This window comes from Equus przewalskii, chromosome 11 (genome assembly GCF_037783145.1).
Source record: "Equus przewalskii isolate Varuska chromosome 11, EquPr2, whole genome shotgun sequence".
NCBI lineage: Eukaryota > Metazoa > Chordata > Mammalia > Perissodactyla > Equidae > Equus > Equus przewalskii.
Window position 1 is genome coordinate 17,693,566 of NC_091841.1, and position 24,832 is coordinate 17,718,397.

Consider the following 24,832-nt stretch of genomic DNA (forward strand, 5'->3'; position numbering starts at 1 on the left):
GCATATATGGTCAATTAATATTTGACAAGGGAGCCCAAAACGCTCATGTTGAAAGGATAGTTTCTTCAGTGAGTGCTGTTGGGAACACTGGATAATCAAATGCAGAAGAATTAAATTGAACCTCTATCTTACACCACTCACAACAATGATCTTGAAATGGATTAAGAACTTAAACAATAGACCTGAACATAAAATACTTAGAAGAAAATATAGGTAAAGATCTCCTTGACGTTAGTCTTGGCAATGGCTTTTTATATATGTCACTGAAAACCTAAGTGGCAAAAGCAAAATTAGATGCATGACTACATCAAACGTTAAAACTTCAGTGCAGCAAAAGAAACAATCAAGAAAATGAAAAGGAAATATATTGGAGAAAATATTTGTAAAGCATACCAAAATATTCGCAAACCATATACAACTAAGAAATAACTATATATTACATTATATAAAGAACTCACATAATTCAATACAAATAAACCAAATAATTCAATTAAAAATGGACAAAGAACCTGAATAAACACTTCTCCAAAGACATAAAAAAGGTTAAGTGCTCTACATCACCAATCATTAATGGAAATGCAAACCAAAACCACAGTCAGATACAACCTCCTGCCTGTTAGAATGGCTTTTATCAAAAAGACAAACAGCCCAGTGCTGGAGAGATGTAGAGAAAAGACAATCACGTGTACTGTTGATGGGGATGTAAATTGATAAGTCACTATGGAAAACCTTATGGAGATTCCTCAAAAAATGAAAAATAGAACTACCATATGATCCAATCAACCTACTTCTGGGTATATATTTGGAGGAAATGAAATCATGATAACAAAGAGATATCTGCACCTCCATGTTCATTGCAGCATTATTCACCATAGCCAACATGTGAAAACAACCTTAGTGTCCATCGATAGATGAATGGATAAGATATATGTACACATTTTATATATGTATGTTTTTACATAATATATATATATATTTTACATAACTCTAAAGACTCAGCTCAGGATCTCCTTTGTTTTGTATATTACTCAAAGAGCAAAAATTAATTCATGGGGCACAAAAGAAAATCTTACTGTTTTTGGTATAAAAACAGACATATGCACAATATATAAACTATCTCTCTCTCTTTCTAAATCTATCAATATATATATCGATAGATAGATTTATAGATCGATCGATCGATCAATAGATAGATAGACAGGTATATGCCGCTATATACACACACACATATCAGTGCTATTCAATGATAATGTTTGGGACTAGGGGTGATTAGGGGAAAGAATAGTGTATTAAACAGCTCCCTAGTGTGTAGGGAGATGATAATGAAAACAAGTTTGACAAACGTCCCTAGACCACAATGATTTTGTTGTAACTCTACCTCTTTTTAACTCTTGCAAAAATTAAGAGAAAGTGTATAACATGAATTCAATTTAAGTTCTTTAAAACGTGTAAAACTGAAATAATAATCATCTTACTCATACAACTGAGACAGTACATGAGGTATCATGAAGTGCATCTGCCAATGTTTTTGCAGAATAACAGTGATCACAAAGACCAGCACGAGAAAACCTACATTTGCCTTCAGTAACACAAACCCAGGTATAACAATACTGGCTCTTGTTAATAGCTACAAAGCCACGAGTGGAAACAGGTTGCTTCATAAGATAATTTGTAAACCTGTAACACAAGCTTCCTTGGTTATTGCGTTTTCCTATTCTGCACATGATGGCTTTGAACTTATTGACCAGGGTAAAAACTGTAAGATGAGTCTCCTAAATCAATACAATCATTTTGTGTTTTTCTTTTTCAGTTTATAAGACTGTAGTAATTGTCATAATAGACAAATACTGTTTGGTGCTGTGATGATATTTTTAATAAGTACCTATTTATTAGAACATTCATCAAGACACAAAATAATTAATATCTCCACTGATTTTTTTACCATGGACAAATGAGGCAATGCGAGCAATGAACATTCCATATCATTTAACTGAGAACTTTATGGTAATAACTTTCCTTTAAAGAAACAGAACACAACATCCTACATGATTTGAACAGGGAAACCTCCGAGAGAAGTGTTTGCAAGTGGACAGAAGTGGCTGTGGGACACCTGAGGCTTCACATTCATGACATTCACCTGCACCCTGAGGTGCTCTCATGTAGATACTTGCTGCCACTATCCACTCAATCAAAGAATCTAGAAGGTTGGTCTTTAGTTTCAATAGGGGTGATGTCTCCTTGGCATGGAGTCATGGTGCAATTTGAAGTAGAAAAAGAAATTTAGAGAAGACATATTCATGAAATGCATTTTGAATTAATTTTAAATAATTAATAAAGATTAGTAACCTAAAAGTGACGAATTCTCCATGAAGGGGGGTACACAACATTACATGATATGATGCTTTTAATTATAAAGAGTAGCATCATTAACTTGAGAAGAATAAAAAGCTTATTTAATATCACCCTCTTATTTTTCTTCATACAGCAAGAGAGGGTAAGCATGGTTAGTTCTTGAGAGTCAGCAGAATATTGGGGTTATTGGGGTCTGCAGCCAGACTTCCTGACTGGAAATCCAATATCCTCTAATTCCTAGTTCTGGGGCTTAGGCAAGCTATTCATCTCTCTGTGCCTAAGTTTTTTCATGCATAAAATTTGGTTACTAATAGCAACTCCCTTCATGTGTGGGAGTTAATCCAAGTAAAAAAATTTAAAATATATCTGAGAAGTATTGAGCTCTTAGGTTGTAGCTACTATTATTGTTTGCTGAAAAGTGAAGGTCTAGTTTAAATCTAAACTCAACATCAAAGGGTGAGCTCCTTAGGGACAAGGAGTTTTTTCAAACTATAGCTACAGCTTCAGTGGCATCTAGGACAGTGCTTTTCCCAAATGGAGACAAGCAATAATTATTCATGGAATGAATGTTCTCCTTGGTGTAGGTCCCTTTCGTGATCAATACCACTGTACATTTGTAAATATTTGTACTCTGAGTGAATAGTAGAATTTGATTCAAGATATTTACTAATTCATCGGAACATGCTTCAGCACTTTATTTTTATTGATTAAAATATTTAATTTCAGATTCCAAAATATATTTTACCAATACCTAAACCTATATATGAAAGAAGAGTGATTTCCTAGTGAGAGCATGGATAATGAAGAACATGAAGACTTTATAACATAATTGTCATATAGGGACCAAATCCCTATGGTTTAATTATTTCTAGCAGAAAATCATTCAGACTAAACAGCCACTATCTTTTCATTCTTTTGAAAATCCTAAACTCAATGAGAACATGATTTTTGCCCACTCCCAAATATCACTAGGGAAACAAGTCTCTGAAGAATGATACAGCAGTGGGATTCGTTATTTATTTCAATTTATGCCTGAATGTCTTAACGTATTTTGACTTGGGGGAAACATTAAGTTCCCTTGTTTAAGGTATGAAAGATAGAATAGTGTGTGGTATAAGGGGTAAGTTTTGGAGTCTGTAGGACCAACGGAAATTCAATAAAGTTTTGTTGGACTTGGACTAGTTATTTACTGATTCTGAGCCTTGTGATTTATTTTTCACTAAGAACAATAACACATAACTACAGGAGCATTGTAGATAGGTGGGTAATATGGATGTGCTAATGATTCTCCCTTTGTCACCCTACCCCTCCCAGACCTATTGCCTTCTTTCTCTACCTTGTTCTGTCCAACTGGAGTTTCACCCGTAGGGATCACATGAATAGAGCTCCTTTGGGGTATAGTTTCCAATCGAGTTTAGCCAATGGGAGAAACCAGTAGGATGTGTGTTGGAGGCTAGAGGAAGAGAAAAGTAACTCAATTTCTTTCTGATTCTCTCTCTGCTTCACAGTTAAGATGCTAGAGCAGCTACAACCTTCCAAGAAAAACTGCAGATGTGTACATTGGGGAAGAAGGTGGCTACGGAGTTTTTTCCAGGTTCTAGCCCTCAGTGGGCTCTGGGACACATGCCACTGCCCGGCCATTTCAGGACTTGGGATGGAAATAGCTTTTTCCAATTAGGCCCTGGGTGCTTCAACTGCTTTGATTGATTTCTTTAGTTTTGCTCATATTCTCTGTCATTTCATTAAATTCTCTTCAGTTAAACTATATGAGTAGAATTTGTTTTATGTTATGTTCCTGACTCAGGCCACAGCAGCACATAGTAGTTATTCAATAAATGTTGCAGCGGAGGTAATACCAGGAATAATAATTATTGTAATGATTATTCATTTTGATAAAGTTTTGGGATATTTCTGGGTTCACCATTGTTGGAGCTTAAAGGGGCTATTGAATCAACTGCTTTCTGCATCCTGAATCAACTGAGGATTGCACATAGGAGTCAGATATTAAAATTGCTAGCATTATCGAAGGTAAACCTGGATTTGAAAATCTGGCTAAGACGTAATTTTCTGTCCCTTATCTCTGAACTGAAATTCCCCACACAAGCAGAGCAAGGGGATAGCTTTTTTCCCCTCTTTCCCTTTCCAGAGCCATGACCTATCAGCACATCTCGTTGACGTTTCTGTATTATTTCCATTCACCCTACTATGGTAGACATGTGGGGAGTGTAGAGAAGAATCTGAAGTGTCCTCCAAGTCCTTCCTATTCAAAGTCATTTAGATGCCTTTGCCTCCATCCTCTGTATCACATTTACACACTCTTTTACCTGTTTCCGCATTCCAGAAATCCCTAAGTTGCCTTATGTTTTCTCCTCTCAATGCTCTCCCTCTCATAGACACTATCAACTCCATGACTTTTTAAATAGCTCAAGAGTCAAATTTTGCCTCCACATGAAGAGGGAGAGGAAGGAGAAGGAGAAAGGAACTTCAAAAAAGCTTGCAATGATGTTTTGAAAGTATTGGTAGATCATCTTTCTTAAAATGTTACAAAATTTTATTTATTCATGTATTTAATAAACATTTCAACTTTGGGGAATTGCTATAAGTGGAAAGTACATGATATGAGGAAAGCAACTCACAGGCTCTTACCACTTTTTATCTCATCCATCACTATCAACCTCGTATCAGATGCAATCCTTTTTGCCTGGAAACTATAAAAACATAAAAACTATAAAAATATAATAGCTTTTAGTGCCCCCTCCATCTTCTCCATAAGAAACTTTTATATATATATATATTTATACACACATAACCTTTATATATATAATATAACATTTAAATATGTATATATATATTCAAACATTTTCAAAACTGTCTGAAACATAATTACCCATAAATATAGTTACTCATTAAACATATCAATAAACCCATATGGTTTGGAGTGTTTTCAGAGCAAATCCAGAAATATCTAAGATAATAACATCTGATTTGAAACCTCCCTCTGTCTGTGTCCTTGAAAAATCTTAATTTCTCCAAGCTACAGGATTTTTATCAGTAAGAAATAAATTATAATATCTATATCACCACGATATTATGAGTTAAATAAACTTCGTTTTGCCTTAGTAATGAATGCTGATGTCCATTTAAAATACTTAGCACAGTAGTGGCTGGTATTTAACAAATTCTTAAGAAATGCTATTAGTTGTCATACTAAGAGATTTGCAAATGTATTTGCTTTACAAGCAGTTAATGAAAAGAAAACGTGAAAAGGTAGATTTTTAAATTCTCTGTAATTGCTTTGCTCTTCCACAGGAATCCCATCCAACTGAGCAGAGATGTAGTAAAACCGTATTTCAAAGTATGTTTTTTACAGTGAAACTTCTATAGAACTAATTAATTCTATTTGTCCAATCTGAATTTAGGAAAAACCAGAAATAATTTCAATTACTATAGGCACGTATACAGAGTTTATAATGTGAAGTTGATTGTAAAAATATTTTCAAGGTAATCAACAATGGGTCAATTATCATAGATTTGGTAAGCAAATTTCTATAATAAACATAATTTATCTTTAGGTGAGGAAACACAATTTTTTAACATATTTCTTCTAAGTAACATATTTAATGAAGGATTTGACAATAGCATGGCTTTACAACAAAGTGTTATGAAATATGAGATAAATTTTCATAGTAGATCTTTTACCCATCTCAATAAACCAACTAAATGGACATTTTTTTCAGAACAACAAAATAAACAGTGCCTTTAAGTTTTTGGTTTTTTTTTTTAACTAGCAAGATTTTTGTTGACCTGACAAATGCTTTCATTTATTCTTTGCATATTCATGGCAACTAGTAATAAATATTGTCATGTTTCTCTTCTATCTTTTCAGAAAAATAAATGTAGTGAAAAAAACATCTTTAATTATCATATTGCCTGGGTCCTTATGTCAAGACATAATTATATATCACATGGATTTCTGAAGTGTGGCTTTCTTTTAAAGAGTAGCTTTGAACATAGAATAGTCAATAATTTAAAGTAAACTCTTTTGGTTGACCTTTCGCTTTAGGTACATATTCAGTCCTTCACATTTTAATCCCTTTTCTCCTTTTACAACTTAATGAGGTCTCCCGTTGCTGGGGAAGGGAGGCTTTAGTCTGCATCCATAATCTTTATGCTTCTCTCTAGTCTTTCTTCGCCTCTGATATGGATGGTTATTGTTTGCTCTGCTGCCATCCACCATGACAAGTGCATCTTGGAGTTATTACTCTCCCTTGGCTGGACACAGCCTGCTAATCTTCCCTGCTGACCCAGCTGCACTTTGGTTCTTGTGGGAACTACAGACTCTCTGATGTCTGCCCCTCCTGTTCATTCAGAAATGGCCTGGGAAATCTGCTGTGTAGTACTTAGCTTCACCAATGCACCACATCCCAGTCAACAAATTTTAGCTATTTTCATACTCCCTCATTAGGGATATGATGGAAACTTGGAAATTTGGGTATTATCAATGCCCCATAGAAACTAAAGAAACGGTGGGAGTATTAAATCATGTCCAAGTGGGAATGCTTTAGTAAGGTCATCTCAAAGTTTACTTTGCTTTTCCTACCCAATAAATTGAATCAGACCTAAGCCTATATCAAGGAGATTGGTGCAGCCTGTCTCATAGAGATCTCCAAAGGCCTTAAATATTTTGCTTTTTTCTATTCACTCATTAGTATGCCAAAGGGTGAGGCTTTGGGTTCTTTACTTTCTCTCTGTCATAATCTACATTTTTTTTACGTCAAACATTATTGGTGGATGGAGTTCAGGAGAGGAAGATTGGCTTAATCCTATGGAAGGTATAACAGTACTATATAATTTTGATGTTATTTATAATAGTGTTATTATGAACCTGGCACAAATGTACTAGGACTCTACTCTGATTTCAAATCCTAATGTAGATAGGATCCAAATAGGAAGTATCATAATATATAATATACATCAAGAATCATAAACTAAACATATCTTTGTATAAATCGTCCATGCAAATAAGTTTACTTAAACCAATTTCATTAAACTAACATTTCAATTAGATTTGAAAGTCTTAAAACTTATTCCCTGCAACTTGCAATTTAACTCATGAGAAGTGATCTTAGAGGACTGGTGAAAATGAGATAAATTACTGTTTACATGAAAGATCACTAATTCACAACCCTCTGCCTAGCGTCGCTGTTCAGTTATTCATTCAATAATATTGAATTCTTTATTCACTAAATATTGCCTGTGCACCCAAAATTTTGTACAGATCTCTGCAGGGCATATCAAATTAAATCAACACTAATTCTGTCCTCAGAGCACTTACCATCCTGTAAAAGAAATGGAAAATTTATAAAAGGAGTCAAGTACCACAAGTCAGGCAAAGAAAACTATCATGGGCATTCAGAAGAGGGAAAAACTATTCCAGCTGAGCATATGATGAGCAGAGTCATGGCAAAGATCTTTCTACTATGAAGAATGGAATACCTTTGTACCTGCCCTAGGATTAATCCCAATTAATCAAAACCAAAAACTAATTCCAATTAGTCAAAACCAGTACTATGTGTATTTTTCATTTACTAAGAAACAGTGTGTACACCTAATGATAAACCTAATGATTAACCTGTGAATTAGGGTTCCATCCATTAATGTGCGACTATTAAAATAACCCAGAGTGAGTTGTAATGATGTCCCATAGGTGATTTCTTGATGAATGCTTCAGGGATGAGTCTCCCATAGCTATCCATTCAGGTACAAATTCTTCTACTGTGGAGATTTTTGAGGAGGCTAAGAAATCACTATCCCTCCACAGGTAAGTCTGATAGTCCTGAAAATCAATAACTCTTAAGAAATATTCCTTGATATCCTATTACTTCCTCTTCTGAACATAAAATGGAATTGCTAGTGGGCCTAAGAATTGTCATATTAAGACAAAATCGTAGGCTGACTCCAGACTCTTTCTGACACAGGTGGAAGGTGACTTGTGATATATTAGAAGGCCAGGTGGGCTTTGCATCATACTATCCCTGACCTGAGTTACAGACCCGTTTCACAACACATCTAAGATTTGGAGTAGGCTTACATGTTGAACTTTAGCCAACTGTTGGAATTCAGAAAGTCCATACATCATACTTCCATTGTAACTTATATTTCTCCTCCAAGTCTAGAGCCTTAGAATTTGGAACAAAAATGTATACTCCCACTCCATATACTTTTAATAACTTCATACAGTTATTATTAAGTGAAAAGTTTAAAGGGGTTTTGCTAAATGAGTGTAAAGTTAAAGGTGAAAAGGAAAAAATAAATGTGAATATCATTCCTTCCTCATCTGAAGGGCTTTTCTTAAGCTTTCCCAGTTAAGTTTTGCACTGAAATATGATGGCATTGCTGTATCCAGGATGACCAAAACAAGTTTATATTGTTTTAGTCAAGAGGAATACACTTTTCTCTACTGTGTTTGTGTCTTTTCCCAACATTTCTATGGATTTTATTGACTTTTCAGCTTAGCCATCCCATCTGGCCTAAGTTTTCAGAAAACATTTCATAGGGCTTAAAGATTTTTGGTTTTCTTTCCCCTGCATTGAATATAGATCTTTAATTCTTACTTCCACTAAGCATAATTGTGACTGTTTTAAAAAATTCTATTATTTGATTTGTAATGATTTTATACATTTAATTAAAATCTTCTTTTGGAATATCTTTATTTCTTCCATTTATTCACTCACTTTCTGCTTGAAATGAGAGAGAAGGGCTGAGTGAAGAAGACGGTCTCAACAATTTGGAAAGCATCCATCTAGTGGAAGTTCATGTCATTGTAGGCTATGCCACATGAAATAAGACTTAAAAAGTCTCAGACATCATTAAACACAAATGATCTGTACTGCCGTTTTTAAAACTCTGAATGTTTTAGTGAGAATGATGACACACAAGTTGTTCTCCACTCCCTCACTTCAGTTTATAACTTGAAATATAACTATACTAAATCTACTTTCACAACTGGAGTTTCCTTTTTTGAATCCCAGAAATTAAACCCTGGACTCTGTGTAATAAATAACAGAATATGTGACCTTTAATAAGAAAGTTTACTTTCTTTTCCTTCTATTTCTTTAGTGCAAGAAGACTTGAGATATGATCTTGAAGATTCCCAGAAAGATTCTCTCTTTTCCAGCTTCCTAAAATCAACAGAGTACTATAAGAGCCAAAGTCAGAGGCTGGGGTATTTCCTTCTTCAAACTAATGGAGAAAAACTTTGTGTACATTAGTGACAGCAAGTTCTACACTTAGAGGGTCTTTGTGGCAATATCTCAGGATCCACTGTAAGGGGAATGTATAATCTATCAGAGGGTAGAACCAAGTGATAAAAACTCTTTTATTTGGTTTAAACATATTTCAATTATCTCATTCAGTGCTTCAATCCTGGCTGTGTATTAAAATTATGTAGAAAGATTGTTAAAATATACCAATATGTGTACCCCACCTGAATTGACCTGGGACCCAAATATCAGTGATTTAAAAAATTCCTCACATGAACTTAATGTGAAGCTAGAATTGATAACCACCAATCAAAGTGTGAGATTTGTTAATATATGGTTTAATAAAGCAATAGAGTTATTTTTGAAAGGTATTAGCTTTCTTTGTCTTCCAAGCCTTTCAAAATTTGCTGTATTGATTAAAGGTGATTCATTTCTTCAGTCCTCAGTTAATTTTCCTCCTGTTTCCATCAGTCTAACGTGCAAATTTTAAATGTCAATTATCAAGGTTTTAGGTCAGGCAACATTTTCATTAGTTTGTGTTCTTAAAACAGACCCCTGATGGTGCTCCTCCTGTACATTGTTTACATGCCAGCTAGAGTTTATTGTATTAACTCAGTCTCTACTAGTAACATCAGGGAGGTAAGAAATCTACATTCGGTGAAAAGTCAACTGATGTGAGTTGGCAAATTTACTTCCTTGATTTATTTATTCAACTAATGGATACTGTGGATTGAGTATGATTCAAGCATTTGCCCAAGGTCTGGGAATATGGCTCAAATAAACTTGCTGCCCTGTGTGTCTAACATTCTAATAGAGGGGACAGAAAAAAATATGTAAATAAAAATTATTCATATAAATAATAATTTTAGAAGTGATAAATGATACTAGAAAAACTAGAAAACTAGAAAACTTGTCATGGTTGACAAGGTATTTGGAATGAAGCTAATTTATACAAATGGTCAGGCAATGCCTTTCAATGGAAATGCTATTAGAAAAGAGATCTAAATAAAGTGACAAAATGGATCACTCAAAGGTCTGAGGGGAGAACATTCTAAGTAGAGGGACCAGTATGTGCAAAGGCCTCCAGGTAGGAATATACTTAGCATGTTTAAGAAACAGTTATAAGGTTAATGTGGCAGGAGAAGAAGGACTGAAGACAAAGTGGTCAAAGGGTTTGTAGAGGTAGATAGGAAGGCATCACGTAAGTCCTTGAAGGCACTGTGATGTTTCTTAATAAATTTAGATTTTAGCCCAAGTGTGGTGGAAAATCTTGGACTATTTCACCAAGTCAGTAACATGATGTGATTTATGTTTATAAAGACCACTGCCTTGCATTGGGTGACAGAAGATTTCAAGTGTGGAAGAAGGAAGATCACTATAGTAGCTGAGGCAAGAGATAATTTTGTCTCAGATATGACTGGTAGCAGAGGAAATGCTGACAAGATGTTTTCTGAGGCAATGTGTAATATTTTAAAGGTAGAGCAAAGAAGACATCCTGGTAGTTTAGATTAAAGATGTTAAGTCAAGGGTATGAGATAAATTGAAATAAGAGTATGAAATATGTATGAAATATAAAATAATTTGGGACATTGTGCAATACAAAGAGATTAATGAGATAAAAGGGCATATTAAGTGAAGAAACAACCCAGACTACCAGGTGGTTATTTGAAACAAAGGAGATGGGATGGACAGAATTCCAAGGGACCAGGAGAGGTTCATTGCTATTGGAAAGTAAGTAAGAAATGAGGTAGAAACTGAACCCAAATAAACATACAATGGGCTCTCAATAATTATGTGTTACTCCAATTACAGAATTTTTGGCTCACCTGACAGTGATAGAACAAGTCTACAGAGAGTCATTCATTCTCTTCATTCCCTGGTCAAACATTTATGCCATGATCCACTACAGTGGTAGCCATGTTTGAGGATGAGGAGTTTTGATTCCATAGCCTGTTTAGAGACATCAGTGAGCTAAGTCAAATTCCATTGTGCTAGCCAAGTTAAGGTGGGGGTTGCAAAGCAGCCAGCAAAGTACAGTGCATAAGCTTCAAAATATGTTTTCCAATACAATGTCCACTTTAATCAGCATGACTAACCACCTGAAGGAATTCATTGAAACTCTTCCATCTCTGAGGGAAATGGCAACTGATTTAAACCACTCTTTTCAAAACCAGTTTCTTTAAGTGCAGATTTATTTTGTCTATTCATGCATTGCATGTAATTTATTTCTCTCTTTATATCTGAACATTTACTCTTCTCTTATTAGAGAAAATGAAGATGGAGAATGTTCCCCAACACAATGGCACTGAGGCAACAGAGTTCATTCTACTGGGATTGACCAGTCAATGAGAGCTGCAGCCCATCCTTTTCCGGGTCTTTCTCCTGATTTACCTCATCACTATGATCAGGAACTTTGGATTGATTTTATTAATCAGAATTAATCCCAGGCTGCAAACCCCCATGTACTTTTTCCTCACCCATTTAGCATGCATGGATATTTTTTATTCTACAAATGTCTTTCCTCAGATGCTTGTTAATTTCTTATCTGAGAAGAAAACTATTTCCTACACGGGGTGTTTGATCCAATGTTTTGTTTTTGTGACTCTGCTCCTTACTGAATATTACATGCTTGGTGCCATGGCCTATGACAGGTACATGGCAATCTGCAATCCCCTGCATTACAACAGCAGAATGTCCAGGCCACTTAGTATCTGCCTGGTCACTTTTCCCTGCTTCTGGGGTTCCATTGTCGGCACAATGCAGGTAATATTGACCTCGCGTTTGTCCTTTTGTGGACCCAACACTATCAATCATTTCTACTGTGTTGACCCACCCCTCTTAATGTTGACATGTTCTGACACTTACATAAAGCAAACTGCCCTGTTTGTATCTGCAGGGATTAACCTCACTGGTTCCCTACTCATCATCATCATCTCTTATGTTTTCATTTTCCTCACCATTATGAGGATTCGTTCCAGTGAAGGGCAGTGTAAAGCCTTCTCCACCTGTGGCTCTCACCTGACAGCTGTCACTATGTTCTATGGGTCCCTATTCTGCATGTATCTGAGACCAGCAAATGAGCAGTCTATTGAACAAGGGAAAATTGTGGCCGTGTTTTGCATTTTTGTCAGCCCCATGCTGAATCCATTTATCTATAGTCTGAGGAACAAGGATGTGAAAGAGACTTTGAGAAGAGTGTTTATGAGAAACCTTAGGATAAAGGAGAAAAGTTCCATTTTGACAGTCTCCCAATGAAAAATAGAAAAAAGAATCTCAAAAACAATCAAGGGTATCTCTTGTTGGTGGTGCTTGAATGCCAATCTCTGGAATAACAATAATATGTTTTATGTATGCATAGCTTGGGATCAAGTGAGGATATAGTGGAAACAATGAATGGAAAACTTGTTTGGAAATGATGATTGATAGGAAACAAGAACAGATATCAGCTGTTTATGATTAAGCAGGGTTATGTTTTTAGTCTTATTCAAGAACTCATTTCTACTTGATTAGTTAGCAGATAAATTCTTCCTTTCACTTCCTAGGTCATCAGTATTGAGAATCACTGAGTCATCCTATCAGTAAAGAAAGTACTTTACATCATATTTCCTCAATATGAAAATGATTTACTTTCATACAATATATTTCCTGTAATGAAAGCTGGTTATCTTCCAAAAAGAATCTCATATCTCTAATTTCAGATGTTTGTTCTCAATACCCTTTTGGTACATATTTGTGTCTACTTCTCTCGAATATAAAAACATATCTGTTTCCACATGTGTGGTGATAGATTATAACTAGTCTTTGTGGGGGTGAACATGATGTGATCTACACAGAATTAGAAATATATTATGATGTACATCTGAAAGTCATATAATGTTATAATCCAATGTTATTATTATAAAACAAAAATTAAAAATAAGAAACTCAAAAGAAAATAAAAACATAAGCGTTTAATTTTTTCAACAAAAACCCTGATATTTTACATTTTAATAACCCAAAAGATGTGTTTCATTAGTTTCCTTTAATAAAAACAGACACTCTTATTAATTGGAGAAAACCATTCCTGATTCATTTCTTACATACAAAGTTCATATCATTGTGTCCCTACGATATTAAAATTAGTTGTCCTGTAATTTCATGTATTACCTTTGGTTTTGTGTCTACTCACAAACTATTTAAAAAGAACCACTACTCTAATATGCATGAAAATGTGGTTTCAGTGTTTTACAACTAAATAGTAGCATAAGCATATTCTAGATTGTTTGATACTATTTGAAACTGGTCTTTATTTAAGAGCATGGCATAACATTGATATGAAACATTTTACTACATCATTACCCTAATATTCAGGGAGTTTTTATTTTTCCCTCTTTAGGAAAATCTTTATACATGTAAGTCATTTTTTCTGATCAGCTATTGTACTAAGACAGATCTCCACAGTTTTATTTTTACTTCTTTTTATATTTCTTTCTTTTTGGATGCAGTGATGTGTGAAATCACCACCAGCAAACAAGTATACTAGTTTCCCTGCATACTCAAAAGCCCTAGGAGAGTTCACTTTATTGTGTTTATGTGTGAATGTAGTAGATATAAATTCAATAAAGACAATATTCATGTGTCAGATACAATTTATTGGTATTCAACATTAATTGATTTTACTTTATCTAAATTTCGTAGTATACTAGTTACTATGTTGGTGATGTTTAAGTTTAAGAAGAAGATGAAAACACCCTTTTTATTTTTTTGAGGAAGATTAACTCTGAGCTAACTGCTGCCAATCCTCCTCATTTTGCTGAGGAAGACTGGCCCTGAGCTAACATCCATGCCCATCTTCCTCTACTTTATATGTGAGACGCCTACCACAGCATGGCTTGCCAAGCGGTGCCATGTCCGCACCCGAGATCCAACCCTGCTAACCCTGAGCTGCTGAAGTGGAATGTGTGCATTTAGTCGCTGTGCCACCAGGCCGGCCCCAGACAAAAACCCTTTATTTGAAGGAAATTTCCCTTGAGAAGGAAACTTCTTGAGTAAAAGAAAACTTTAGCATCTAGATCAAAACAGAGTAGATAGAGATGTTGATATTCACTTGCACTATCCCTCCTTACTAACAAACAGTGAAGAATAGCTTTGTTTACCAGTGAAGACAGCAACCTACTCAGAAGCACAATATTTTTAAGGAGAAAAATAACAGAAGCTTGATTTAGAAGAAAGCTGGATGACCATCCTGTTCACCACTGTTGTAGAACAGGTTTTGAATCCCTGCTTTTTCCCACTTTCAAATTCCAATTCCAACATTGGTAAATAAAGATCTTTTAATTTTGTATCTTGGGATCTGGATGATATTGAAAATATGCACTTTTTTGTTTGTTTCTTGCTTATGAAAGCAGTAAATATTTGTCATGGAAAATTGTTACATGGATATAAAGAATAAGCCTTACTTTTCCTTAATCCTGGTATTTTACCAAGTTATCATAATATATATTGTTGTACCCTTTCTTTTTCATAAAAAGCTGTACAAAATGATTTGCCCTTTCTTTAACTGAGAACTCCTTCATTTTAATGTCTGTATAACATGCTAATGCAAAAAATCTGTCATGCGATAGTCACACTCTCCTTATGGTCACAGCCCATACACCCTTCAGGGAATCTAGGTACTTACAGCCAGCATATTGCCTGTGCCTAACCAGTTATTTAAATGCAGGAAGTCCGCACTTTGCACAGTGCTGTGGTAACTGGGAGCCATGCAAAGCAAGATCACATTTCCCCAGTCTGTACAGGTTCCAGTTTACCAGTACCATGCAAAATGAGGGCTGCTTGTGTTAATATATCACTTGTTTCCCTTTTCTCAATTATAAAATAAATCTTACTACGAAAATTTTCTCCAAAATTTCTTATTATGCCTTCAGCACATTCTTAAATTTGGAATTGCTGAATAAAAGTGTATATTTTATACTCTTAAAAGCACAAAGTGAAAATAATTTCCAGAGAAACTGTGTATTTTTATTTTTCTAACATCAACGTATAAAAGTGTCAGTCTTTTTTGAACTCTCTTAAATATAGATACTACAAAAAGTATCAATTCATATTTTTGATCACTAAAATTTTTATTCGTCAATTTTAGCATTTTTACATTTTTATTAATTTTCAGTTCATAACCTTTGAAATGTATTTATATGTTGGTGTTTAACGCTTGAAGTGATTTCTATAAACTTACCATACCTTAATACTATCATTTTATTTGTGTGGCAATATCTTTGTCAAATTGTTAGGTGCTGCTTAATTTTAAATTATTTTATGGTCAAAATGAAGTAACTTTTCTATTTTGAATTTCTCCCTCTGCTATTAAGCTCAGAGACATTTTCTTCTGATTATTGAAATATTTAATATTCATTTTAATTCGATCAACAGAATTGTTTTCATGATTGAATGACTCACAGTTGAGGGATTATGTGTGGGCATATCACTTCTTTTGGGGGATAGCTGTTGGCAAAAAAAAAAAAATCCAGTTAGGGATAAGATACTGTATTTAGATATCTTGGTTGAAAAATATTGCATATAGACATACTGGTATTGTGTAAAAATAAATGTTTGTGTAAAACCGTTAATAAAGAAACAACATTAATGTGCCAAAGTTATGTGCTTCTCTCCTCATTTATAAGCCACCAACACCTCTTTGTCTTTCTAGTAAAACAATTAACTCATCTACAAACTTTCATCCCTAAACAGTGCTCTCTATGGCCTCCACGTCTCACATCTCCTTGCTGGATCTGGGAACCAAGCTATAACAATATGATTATTGCTAAAATATCATTCCATATTTTTCAAATAATTTACTATGGCTATGTATTGTGTGTAGGTAAATTTGATATTTTTATGCTTGTGTATATACTTCATAAATTGAACTATTGTGTGCATAATTTCTAGGTTGAAAATAGTGGATAGCTAGAAGCATCTGATTTGCATTCTCCTAAGATAAATTCAAAAGGGAAAAATAATGAAGATGGAATTCCTCTGGTAGAAATTGAAATATTTAAAATCTACATTAATTATAAGAATTTGGCTTAAAATACATATATAGCTGGGCCAAAGAAAACAACAGAAATTGATGCATTTAGTGTACAATGAAGATGATATCACAAAGTAATGAAAAGTAAAGGGCTACTTAATAAGTAATAGAAGGAAATGGGTTGAATTGTGAGGGAAAACGTAATATACAGCACTACAACATACAACAAAATTGTATCTAGAATAACTCAAGATATCCCTATAGTATATGGACATGAAAAATCAATAACATAATATACATGCTTGTTTATTTAATTTTAATATGGACAAAAGCCACAAAACAAAACAAAAAGAGAGAATAATTTTCCGAATAAAAATGTAAATCTTCTTCATGTGAAGAATTATCAGAAACATGAACAGCAATCATCAAGCTTGTGTGTATCCTTCGTTAGATACATATTTCAATTCTTTTTCTGTTCAAATTAAAATAGAAACCTTTCCTAAGAATTTCAGTTGAGACAACAAAGAAGCAAATAATCTTAAATGATATTTCTTAATGTTTACAAAAGTACAGTGAAATGGTTACTTTCAAATGCTCTTTATCATAAATGTAAATGGTTCATGCTTTCTGGAGAAAAATTTACTGTTAGAAAAATTTAGCAAGGGCTTTAAAAAATATTCAAAGCACTTAAGTCAGCAATTCCATGTTTAGGAATCTATCCCAGAGAAATGACCAGAATGATACGTACATAGAGATTTGAGTCAATCATAACAACGATAGGATACATCGATATGATGGAATGATGGTCTGCAAGATAAAGTAAGCAGAAAAAAATAAACCAAATGCAAAGAGTAACTCTCTTTTAATAGGAGATTGCAAGTAAATTTTACTTTTATTTCAAAACTGAAACTGTATTTAATTCCAAAAGTTAAAAATCTTTCAGTGTTTTTCAACTTGTTTTTCTACAATTGATAACGTAATACGTTTGTAATTAAATTCAAGTATGATTTAATTTCATGTATTATACCACATTAAAAATAACGTTCACTAAAAATTTTTAGTCTATATGAAAATACAAAGATTATACTCCCAAGTGAAAAATCAATGTTCATATCTGAATATGGCAAATGATTCCAATTTTGTTTTAGGAATTATAAGAATATAAATGTTTACCAATTTATTCAGGAAAAATATAACAAAATTCAAACAGAAGTTTCTGTTGGTTTAGGACATATCACTGATAAATGTTACTTATCAGAACTGCCTATATTTTTAGTTGTTTATAGTGAACATGTTGTATAGAATCAGCCTTACTCAATCAACTGAGACTTAAGAATGGAGTCTGATTTTCTAAAACTGCAGGTCATCTAAGCGACTTTCTGGAACATGATATGAATGCATTAGAGTAAATATAGCAGTTGCTTTCATATGAACATTTATTGTTGTGTTAAATGTTAAAATCAAAGTGCTCAATGTTAGTTCACCAAACATTTAAGACAGTTTAAAGAAAGTTGACTAATAATGCATCAAGTAGTGTGGATGAATTATGTATCTCTTTATATAACATTCTTTACTGATGATTTTCTCAACAGAACTTTTGAGAACTACCAGAACAGACTTCTCTGGAGAATAACGAATTGAGTGTTCTCCTCCAGAAAGATATGTAAGCACCTACTTATTGGTATACTGTTTCAGGGCATACTTGGGCCCCCAGAAGCCTCTTGATAGACTCTATTAACTCAATAAATTAGACCTAAGTCAGTGCTACTACATAAAAAATATATCTAGAATCCTTTATACTACACTGTGATTGAATTGGATCTATATTCCTGGAAACTCATAAGCAGACATTGAGGGTTTATTTTCAAAATTGAGGAGCATGACCCGTATTTACAAATGGACAAAAAATTTTCAGGATGTGTATGATATGAGTTGGGGAGACATTTGCAGAAAATTTAACCTATGTGTGATTTATATATTTAAAATTTCCCTAAGGCGATTCTAGCAATTAGTCAGGCACCAGAGCCATTGTTCTATACCACACAGTAAAGAAGAAATAATTCCATAAGTTAAAAAAAGTGTAAAAATAACTATCCTATTTTGAACCTCTCTTTGGCACTGCAGACCATATAATTCAGAAAAGATGGATTTCCAGTGTTCCTGTTAGAATTAAATGTAATGTTTACCCTCAAGTAAGTAAAGATATTAAAGTATCATATGGAATTATTGGATACTGCCCAATTTATTTTTAGAGGTTCTCTGCTAAAGAAAATATTTCTTGATTACAACATTTCAGTGTGTATTAAAACAAGCTGTCTTGAAGATATTAATTTTGAGGAGAATTTAGCTAATGTCATTGACAGCTCATGAAGATAAATAAATCATGACTACAGAGTAGTAGGTTTGTCCTGTGAAGGGAGTCACTTTGACATCACAGACACTTAGTAATTACAAATGAACAGATGCTTAAACTGCAATTTTATGAAAGAGATTTCCCTTAATCATTTACTGCATGACCTGGATCACATCCTTGTTCCTTAGGCTGTAGATCCATGGGTTTAGCATCGGGCTCAAAAAAGCATAAAACACTGTAATTATTTTGGACTCCTCTACAGACTTCTCAGATGGTGACTGTTGTCAGATGGGAACCACAAGTAGAAAAGTCTTTGTTTCTGCCTTCAGCTGAATGGATTCTCAGGATGGATCCAATGATGGAAACATAGGACAGAAGAATGATGAAGAGGGAGCTTAAGAGAGTAAAGCCAGCAACTATAAACATTGCCATCTTTTTGACATAAGTGTCAGAGCAGGCCGACATTAAAAGAGAAGGGTCAGTACAGTAGAAACGATTGATTTCAAGGGAGCCACAGAAAGATAAGTGAAAAGTCAGCAGTGTCTGAGAGAGTCCATTGAGGAAACCAAAAGTGTAAGGGACTGTGACTAGACACACACAAATGTTCTTGGACATTCTGGTACTGCAATGTAAAGGGCTGCAAATGGTTACATAGCGATCCAATGCCATCGAAGCAAGGATATAAAACTCAGTGATAACCAAGGCAATGAAGAGAAGACACTGCGTGAAGCATCCAGCATAAGAGATGGTCTTCTGGTCTGAGAGGAAATTGTACAGCATGTTTGGAGTAATGTTGGAGGAATAACAAATGTCTACAAAGAAGAGGTGGCTAAGGAAGAAATACATGGGAGTTTGGAGGTGGGAATTAATCTTGATCAGCACAATCATGCACAGATTCCCTGCCAGCATGATTAGGTAGATCACCAGAAACACCACAAACAGGACTTTCTCTAGCATTGGATCATCTGTGAGTCCCAGGAGAATGAATTCCATCACTACAGTGTGGTTTTGAGAAGACATTTTCTTATCCCTTGAAAATTAAATGTGACAAAGTAAGGAATTCTTTCCGTTCCAGATTCTGCTTTTATTATTTTATTCCAACGGTTTTATCACTTATACATTGATCTATTCATGTATGAGGAAATTGCTATTCTCCTATCAACAAACACATCAGGATGTCTATGTAAATATATTCACCCCATATCTCTGTTGTTTCTCTCTATATATATCTCTCAAATGTGCACACACACTCTCTCTCTCATATATTTATAACTATGTATTTATATATAATTTTATTTATATTAATTAATTTAAAGTATACAATAATATTGCATGTTATATGTATACATATTCACACGTTTATACTGTCTTATTAGGAAGCTTCATATTTGATATTTTGTTCAAAAGTTTTGGGAAAAAAAGCCAAAACAGTGCAAGTCTCATATGAAAAGCAGCAAGTCGTCGGCATCATTCAAATGGACAAGTGAAGGAAGTTGTGTTTCTAGGGTCCCTTCAGCTGTGATATCCTATTGTTTCAGGTATAAAATAAAAGATAAATGTTTGTATAGTATTTTCACTGGAAACCCATAGTAGCCTGACTTAATTTCATAAAGAGGTCATTGGATTAGTGAAATTTAGCTCTTAATATATGGTTCAGAAGGTACAGAATGAAAAATTGTTCTCTCTGGTTTGTAAATTTCCCCACTCATTTTTTCATGCAAACTTCAAAGTTCAATATTTTTCCATTCTAGGGCTACAGCAGTGAACAAATTCCCCATCCTCATGGAGCACGTATGGTAGGAGGAGGAACGGATACTAAACACATAGGTAAAGATGTATAATATGTCAGTTAGAAGCAAGCATTAGGAAGAAAGTAAAGCTAGGATGCTTTAGAGGCAATTTTCCCCAACATTTAGGGCATACTAATCTACACACAAAAGAACAAAACATATTTTTGTGAAGAAATGTAGAAAATGACCTACCTGTAAAAGCTGATTTACCATACTTTATAAAAACACAGTGGGGGGCCCGCCTGGTGGGGCAGTGGGTAAGTTCACACATTCTGTTTCTGCGGCTTGGGGTTTGCTGGTTTGGATCCCTGGTGTGGACCTACACACAGCTTGTCAAGCCATGCTGTGGCAGGCGTCCCACATATAAAGTAGAGGAAGATGGGCACGGATGTTAGCTCAGGGCCAGTCTTCCTCAGCAAAAAGAGGAGGATTGGAAGCAGATGTTAGCTCAGGGCTAATCTTCCTCAAAAAAATGAATAAATAAAAACACAGTGGGAAGATTTATAATGTGTTTAAGTATATTCTCTGGAGTATTTTTTAAATAATTCTTAAAAAAACAATTAAATACTCCTTGCTCCTCAGGGGCATAAACTTAATTTGATGCTTTGGGAACTAGATTCTCCTTTGAGGCCAATGTCCCTACCTAACTTCTCTATAAACAGCTTGGTACTGTTTATGAGATCTTCAGCACATATAAAGAATTTAACCATCAGTTTTAACACCATGGAAGGAGGAAAATATGTGTATATAAGTTTTATAATTTTAATATAGTAAAGAGCAATTGAAATTCCAATCAGAAAGCTTACGTTTTTCTCTATAACCACTGAAATGAAGTCATCTAATGAAAGTGAGGAGTAAGAAGGTACAATAGATGAGAGATTTGAGGAGCAGAAAGACTAGGAAAGCCATAGACTAGGAAAAATGATGCTCACATTCCATAATTCTGACAAGGACTTGTATTCAGAATACATGAAGATTCTCAACAATAAACTGGTCAAAATGTAACCATCCTAACTAAAAAAAAAAGTATAAGAGGTGAACAGAAAGTTCATAAAAAAAAGTGAATAGTCAATAACCACATGAAAAGAATGTCAACATCTATAATTGTCAAGAAAATGGAAATTATAACTACAACAAAGATAATGCTTTATATTCACATTAATGGTGATAATTGCAAAGATTAACAAGAAAAATATAGATAATGACAATGTGAAGTAATTGTAACTTTCATAATATATCACTTGATGGGGTATAAAATAATTCAACTACTTTGGAAAACTGGTTGTTCCTTATAAAATTTCTTATAAAGTTAAAAGCCTTATAAAACTATGGCACAGCAAGTATTACATATTTATCCAAGAGAAAAGAAGACATGCATCCATAAAGAAACTCAAATATATATCAGCAGATGCATATATAAACAAATTGTGATAGACCCAGATAATGGAATACGAGTCAGTGATAAAATTGAACAAACTACTAACACAACTTAAATGAATCTCAAAAACATCATATACAGAGAGCGAGATTAACTTCCTGAAGGGCAGAGTGATGATCTCCCCAAACCAGTTCCTCCATAAAAGCAACAAGAACACTGGCAAAAGTTGTCACAATCAACTCTTGAGAACTCTGGATATTTACCAAAGGCTTGCAACAATTCTAGGAAAATTGATTCCATTTATTCAAGTAAAAAAGCCAGAATCTTGTTAAAAAGTGAGCTTTGTGGCATTTTTGTATGCCTTATTCCTACCTCTCCCTCCACCTACATAGTCCCCTTGAAAACTAGAATTATGATTGCATGGCTGTGCATATTAGTCAAAGTGTATTAGAATTTCTACATTTTATTGTAAGTAAATTTTCTTTATAAATTTGGATTAAAGGTAAGTTTTACTTTCCTCAGAGTCAACTTGATCAAATTATTCACTAGATGTTTGATAATAAGGTGCTAATAAAAAATGACAACAGAGGTACGATGATATCAGGCCTCTTCCCATACTTAAATTAAAGCAGGTCAAAAGCAAAGCATTGGAAGCTAATTCTTCAAACCGTTTCTTCACCTCCAAAATTTTTAACAATTACATCAATGGTGGAATCCAGACAGAAAGCTGATTAATCTCTTCTCCTTTTTTTGTTTCCACTATCAAGGAAGCTTGGACAAAAAAAAAAAAAAAAAAAAAGATGAAGAAGAAAACGAATGCTCAAAGCAGCAGAAGGAGGAGAAGTAGTTGGATGAAGAGATTTAAGTAGTAAATAGGAGTGGACAAGGGAATACTTGCAAGTTTTCTCAGTGAGTCTTCATGAGTCTGTTCTTGGTGAATATTACATGCACGGTGCCATGGCCTATGAACGGTACGTGGAAATCTGCAATCCCTTGCATTACAACAGCAAAATGTCCAGGCCACATTGCATCTGCCTGGTCTCTTTCCTCTACTTCTGAGGTTCTACACTGGGCACAATGCAGGTAATATTGACCTCTCACTTGTCCTTTTATGGACCCAACACCAACAATCATTTCTACTGTTCTTGCCTATCTCTCTAAATGTTGACAATTTATGACACTTTCATGAAGCAAACTGCCCTCTTTGTGTCTACAAAGATTCAACTCAAAAGTTCCCTACTTATCATTCTCATCTGCTACATTTTCATTTACATCACACTTATGAAGACATATTGCAGTGAATGGCAATACAAAGACGTCACCTGTAGCCCCCCCGATGGCCTTCATTGTGTTTTGTGCTGCATGTAAATGAGACCAGCAAATGAGCAGACTGTTGAACAAGGAAAATTGTGCACATGTTTTGTATTTTTGTGAGTTCCACCCTGAATCCATTTATCTACAGCCTGGGGAACAATGATGTGAAACAGGCTTTGAGAAGAGTGTTTATGAGAAACCTTGGTTCAATGGATAAAAGTTCTATTTTGACAGTCTCCCAATGATAAAAAACATAAAAGCCTCATAAACAATAAAAAGTATCCCTTGTTGGTGTTACATGAATGCAATTCTTTGGGATAACAATATTTTTTTACATATGTGCGTAACTAGGGATTAATTGAGAGTCTAATGAAAAAAATGAATGGAAAAGCTGTGTGGAAATGATGGTTGATAGGAAATACAACAGAAGATAGCTGTTTATCATTATGCAATGTCATGTTTTTAGTCCTACTCAAGAACTCATTTCCACTTGATTAATTAGAAGATGTTCTTCCTTTCACTTCCTAGGTCATCAATATTGAGCATTGCTTAGCTACTCTTACCAGCAAAGTGAAGTGCTTTAAAATAATTTCCTCAATGTGAAAATGATTTACTTTAATTCAATATATTGCATAGTTTCCTTTAATGAAAAAGAAACTCACATCTCTAATTTCAAAGATTTTCTCACTGCACATTGGCGTATATTTTATTCTACTTCTCTTGACTATAAAAGCATATGTGCTCTTTTTTCAAGAAAGAACTTAATACTTTACATGTTTTAATTACTCTATGACTTGTTTCATTAGCTTCCTTTAATCAAAACATTATCTCTTCTTAATAGAGAATACTCACTTCTGATTTAGTATACTCTTTTGTTACAGAAGAGTTTTATATCATTTTCCCTACTACATAATTAATGATTGTTATATACTTTTACATATTACCTTTCAGTTCTTGTCTGCCCACAAACAATTTTACATAACAGCTCCTCAAGTATGCATGAATATTAGGTTTTAGTGTTTTAAAACTGAATAGTATTATAAGAATATTCCAAATTGGTTAACACTCTTTGAAATTGGCTTCTTTTTAATTGCACAATATAACTTAATGTTGATATTTTAGTATTTCACTTCCTTTTAATAGTCAGTTTTTACTTTTATCTTTCTTTGGGAAGGAACAAAAAGACTAATACTGTGGGGCTGGCCCCGTGGCCGAGTGGTTAAGTTCGCGCGCTCCGCTGCAGGCAGCCCAGTGTTTCGTTGGTTCGAATCCTGGGCACGGACATGGCACTGCTCATCAGACCACGCTGAGGCAGCGTCCCACATGCCACAACTAGAAGAACCCACAACGAAGAATATACAACTATGTACCGGGGGG

The 24,832-nt window shown here is 34.3% G+C and overlaps 1 protein-coding gene and 1 pseudogene across 1 annotated transcript; one reads left to right on the plus strand and one right to left on the minus strand.

Annotated features, from left to right (window-relative positions):
• Positions 1-12,074: 12,074 nt before the first annotated feature.
• Positions 12,075-12,869, plus strand: LOC103565029 (olfactory receptor 5M5-like). Its single transcript, XM_008540974.2, has one exon. It carries the CDS (start codon positions 12,075-12,077, stop codon positions 12,867-12,869), a length of 795 nt encoding a protein of 264 aa, XP_008539196.2.
• Positions 12,870-19,086: 6,217 nt separating this feature from the next.
• LOC103565023 (olfactory receptor 5M1-like) lies at positions 19,087-19,993 on the minus strand (annotated as a pseudogene).
• Positions 19,994-24,832: the final 4,839 nt, after the last annotated feature.

Excerpts from the sequence above, each read along its gene's own strand:
- LOC103565029 (XM_008540974.2), top strand. The coding sequence starts at position 12,075 with ATGTACTTTTTCCTCACCCATTTAGCATGCATGGATATTTTTTATTCT.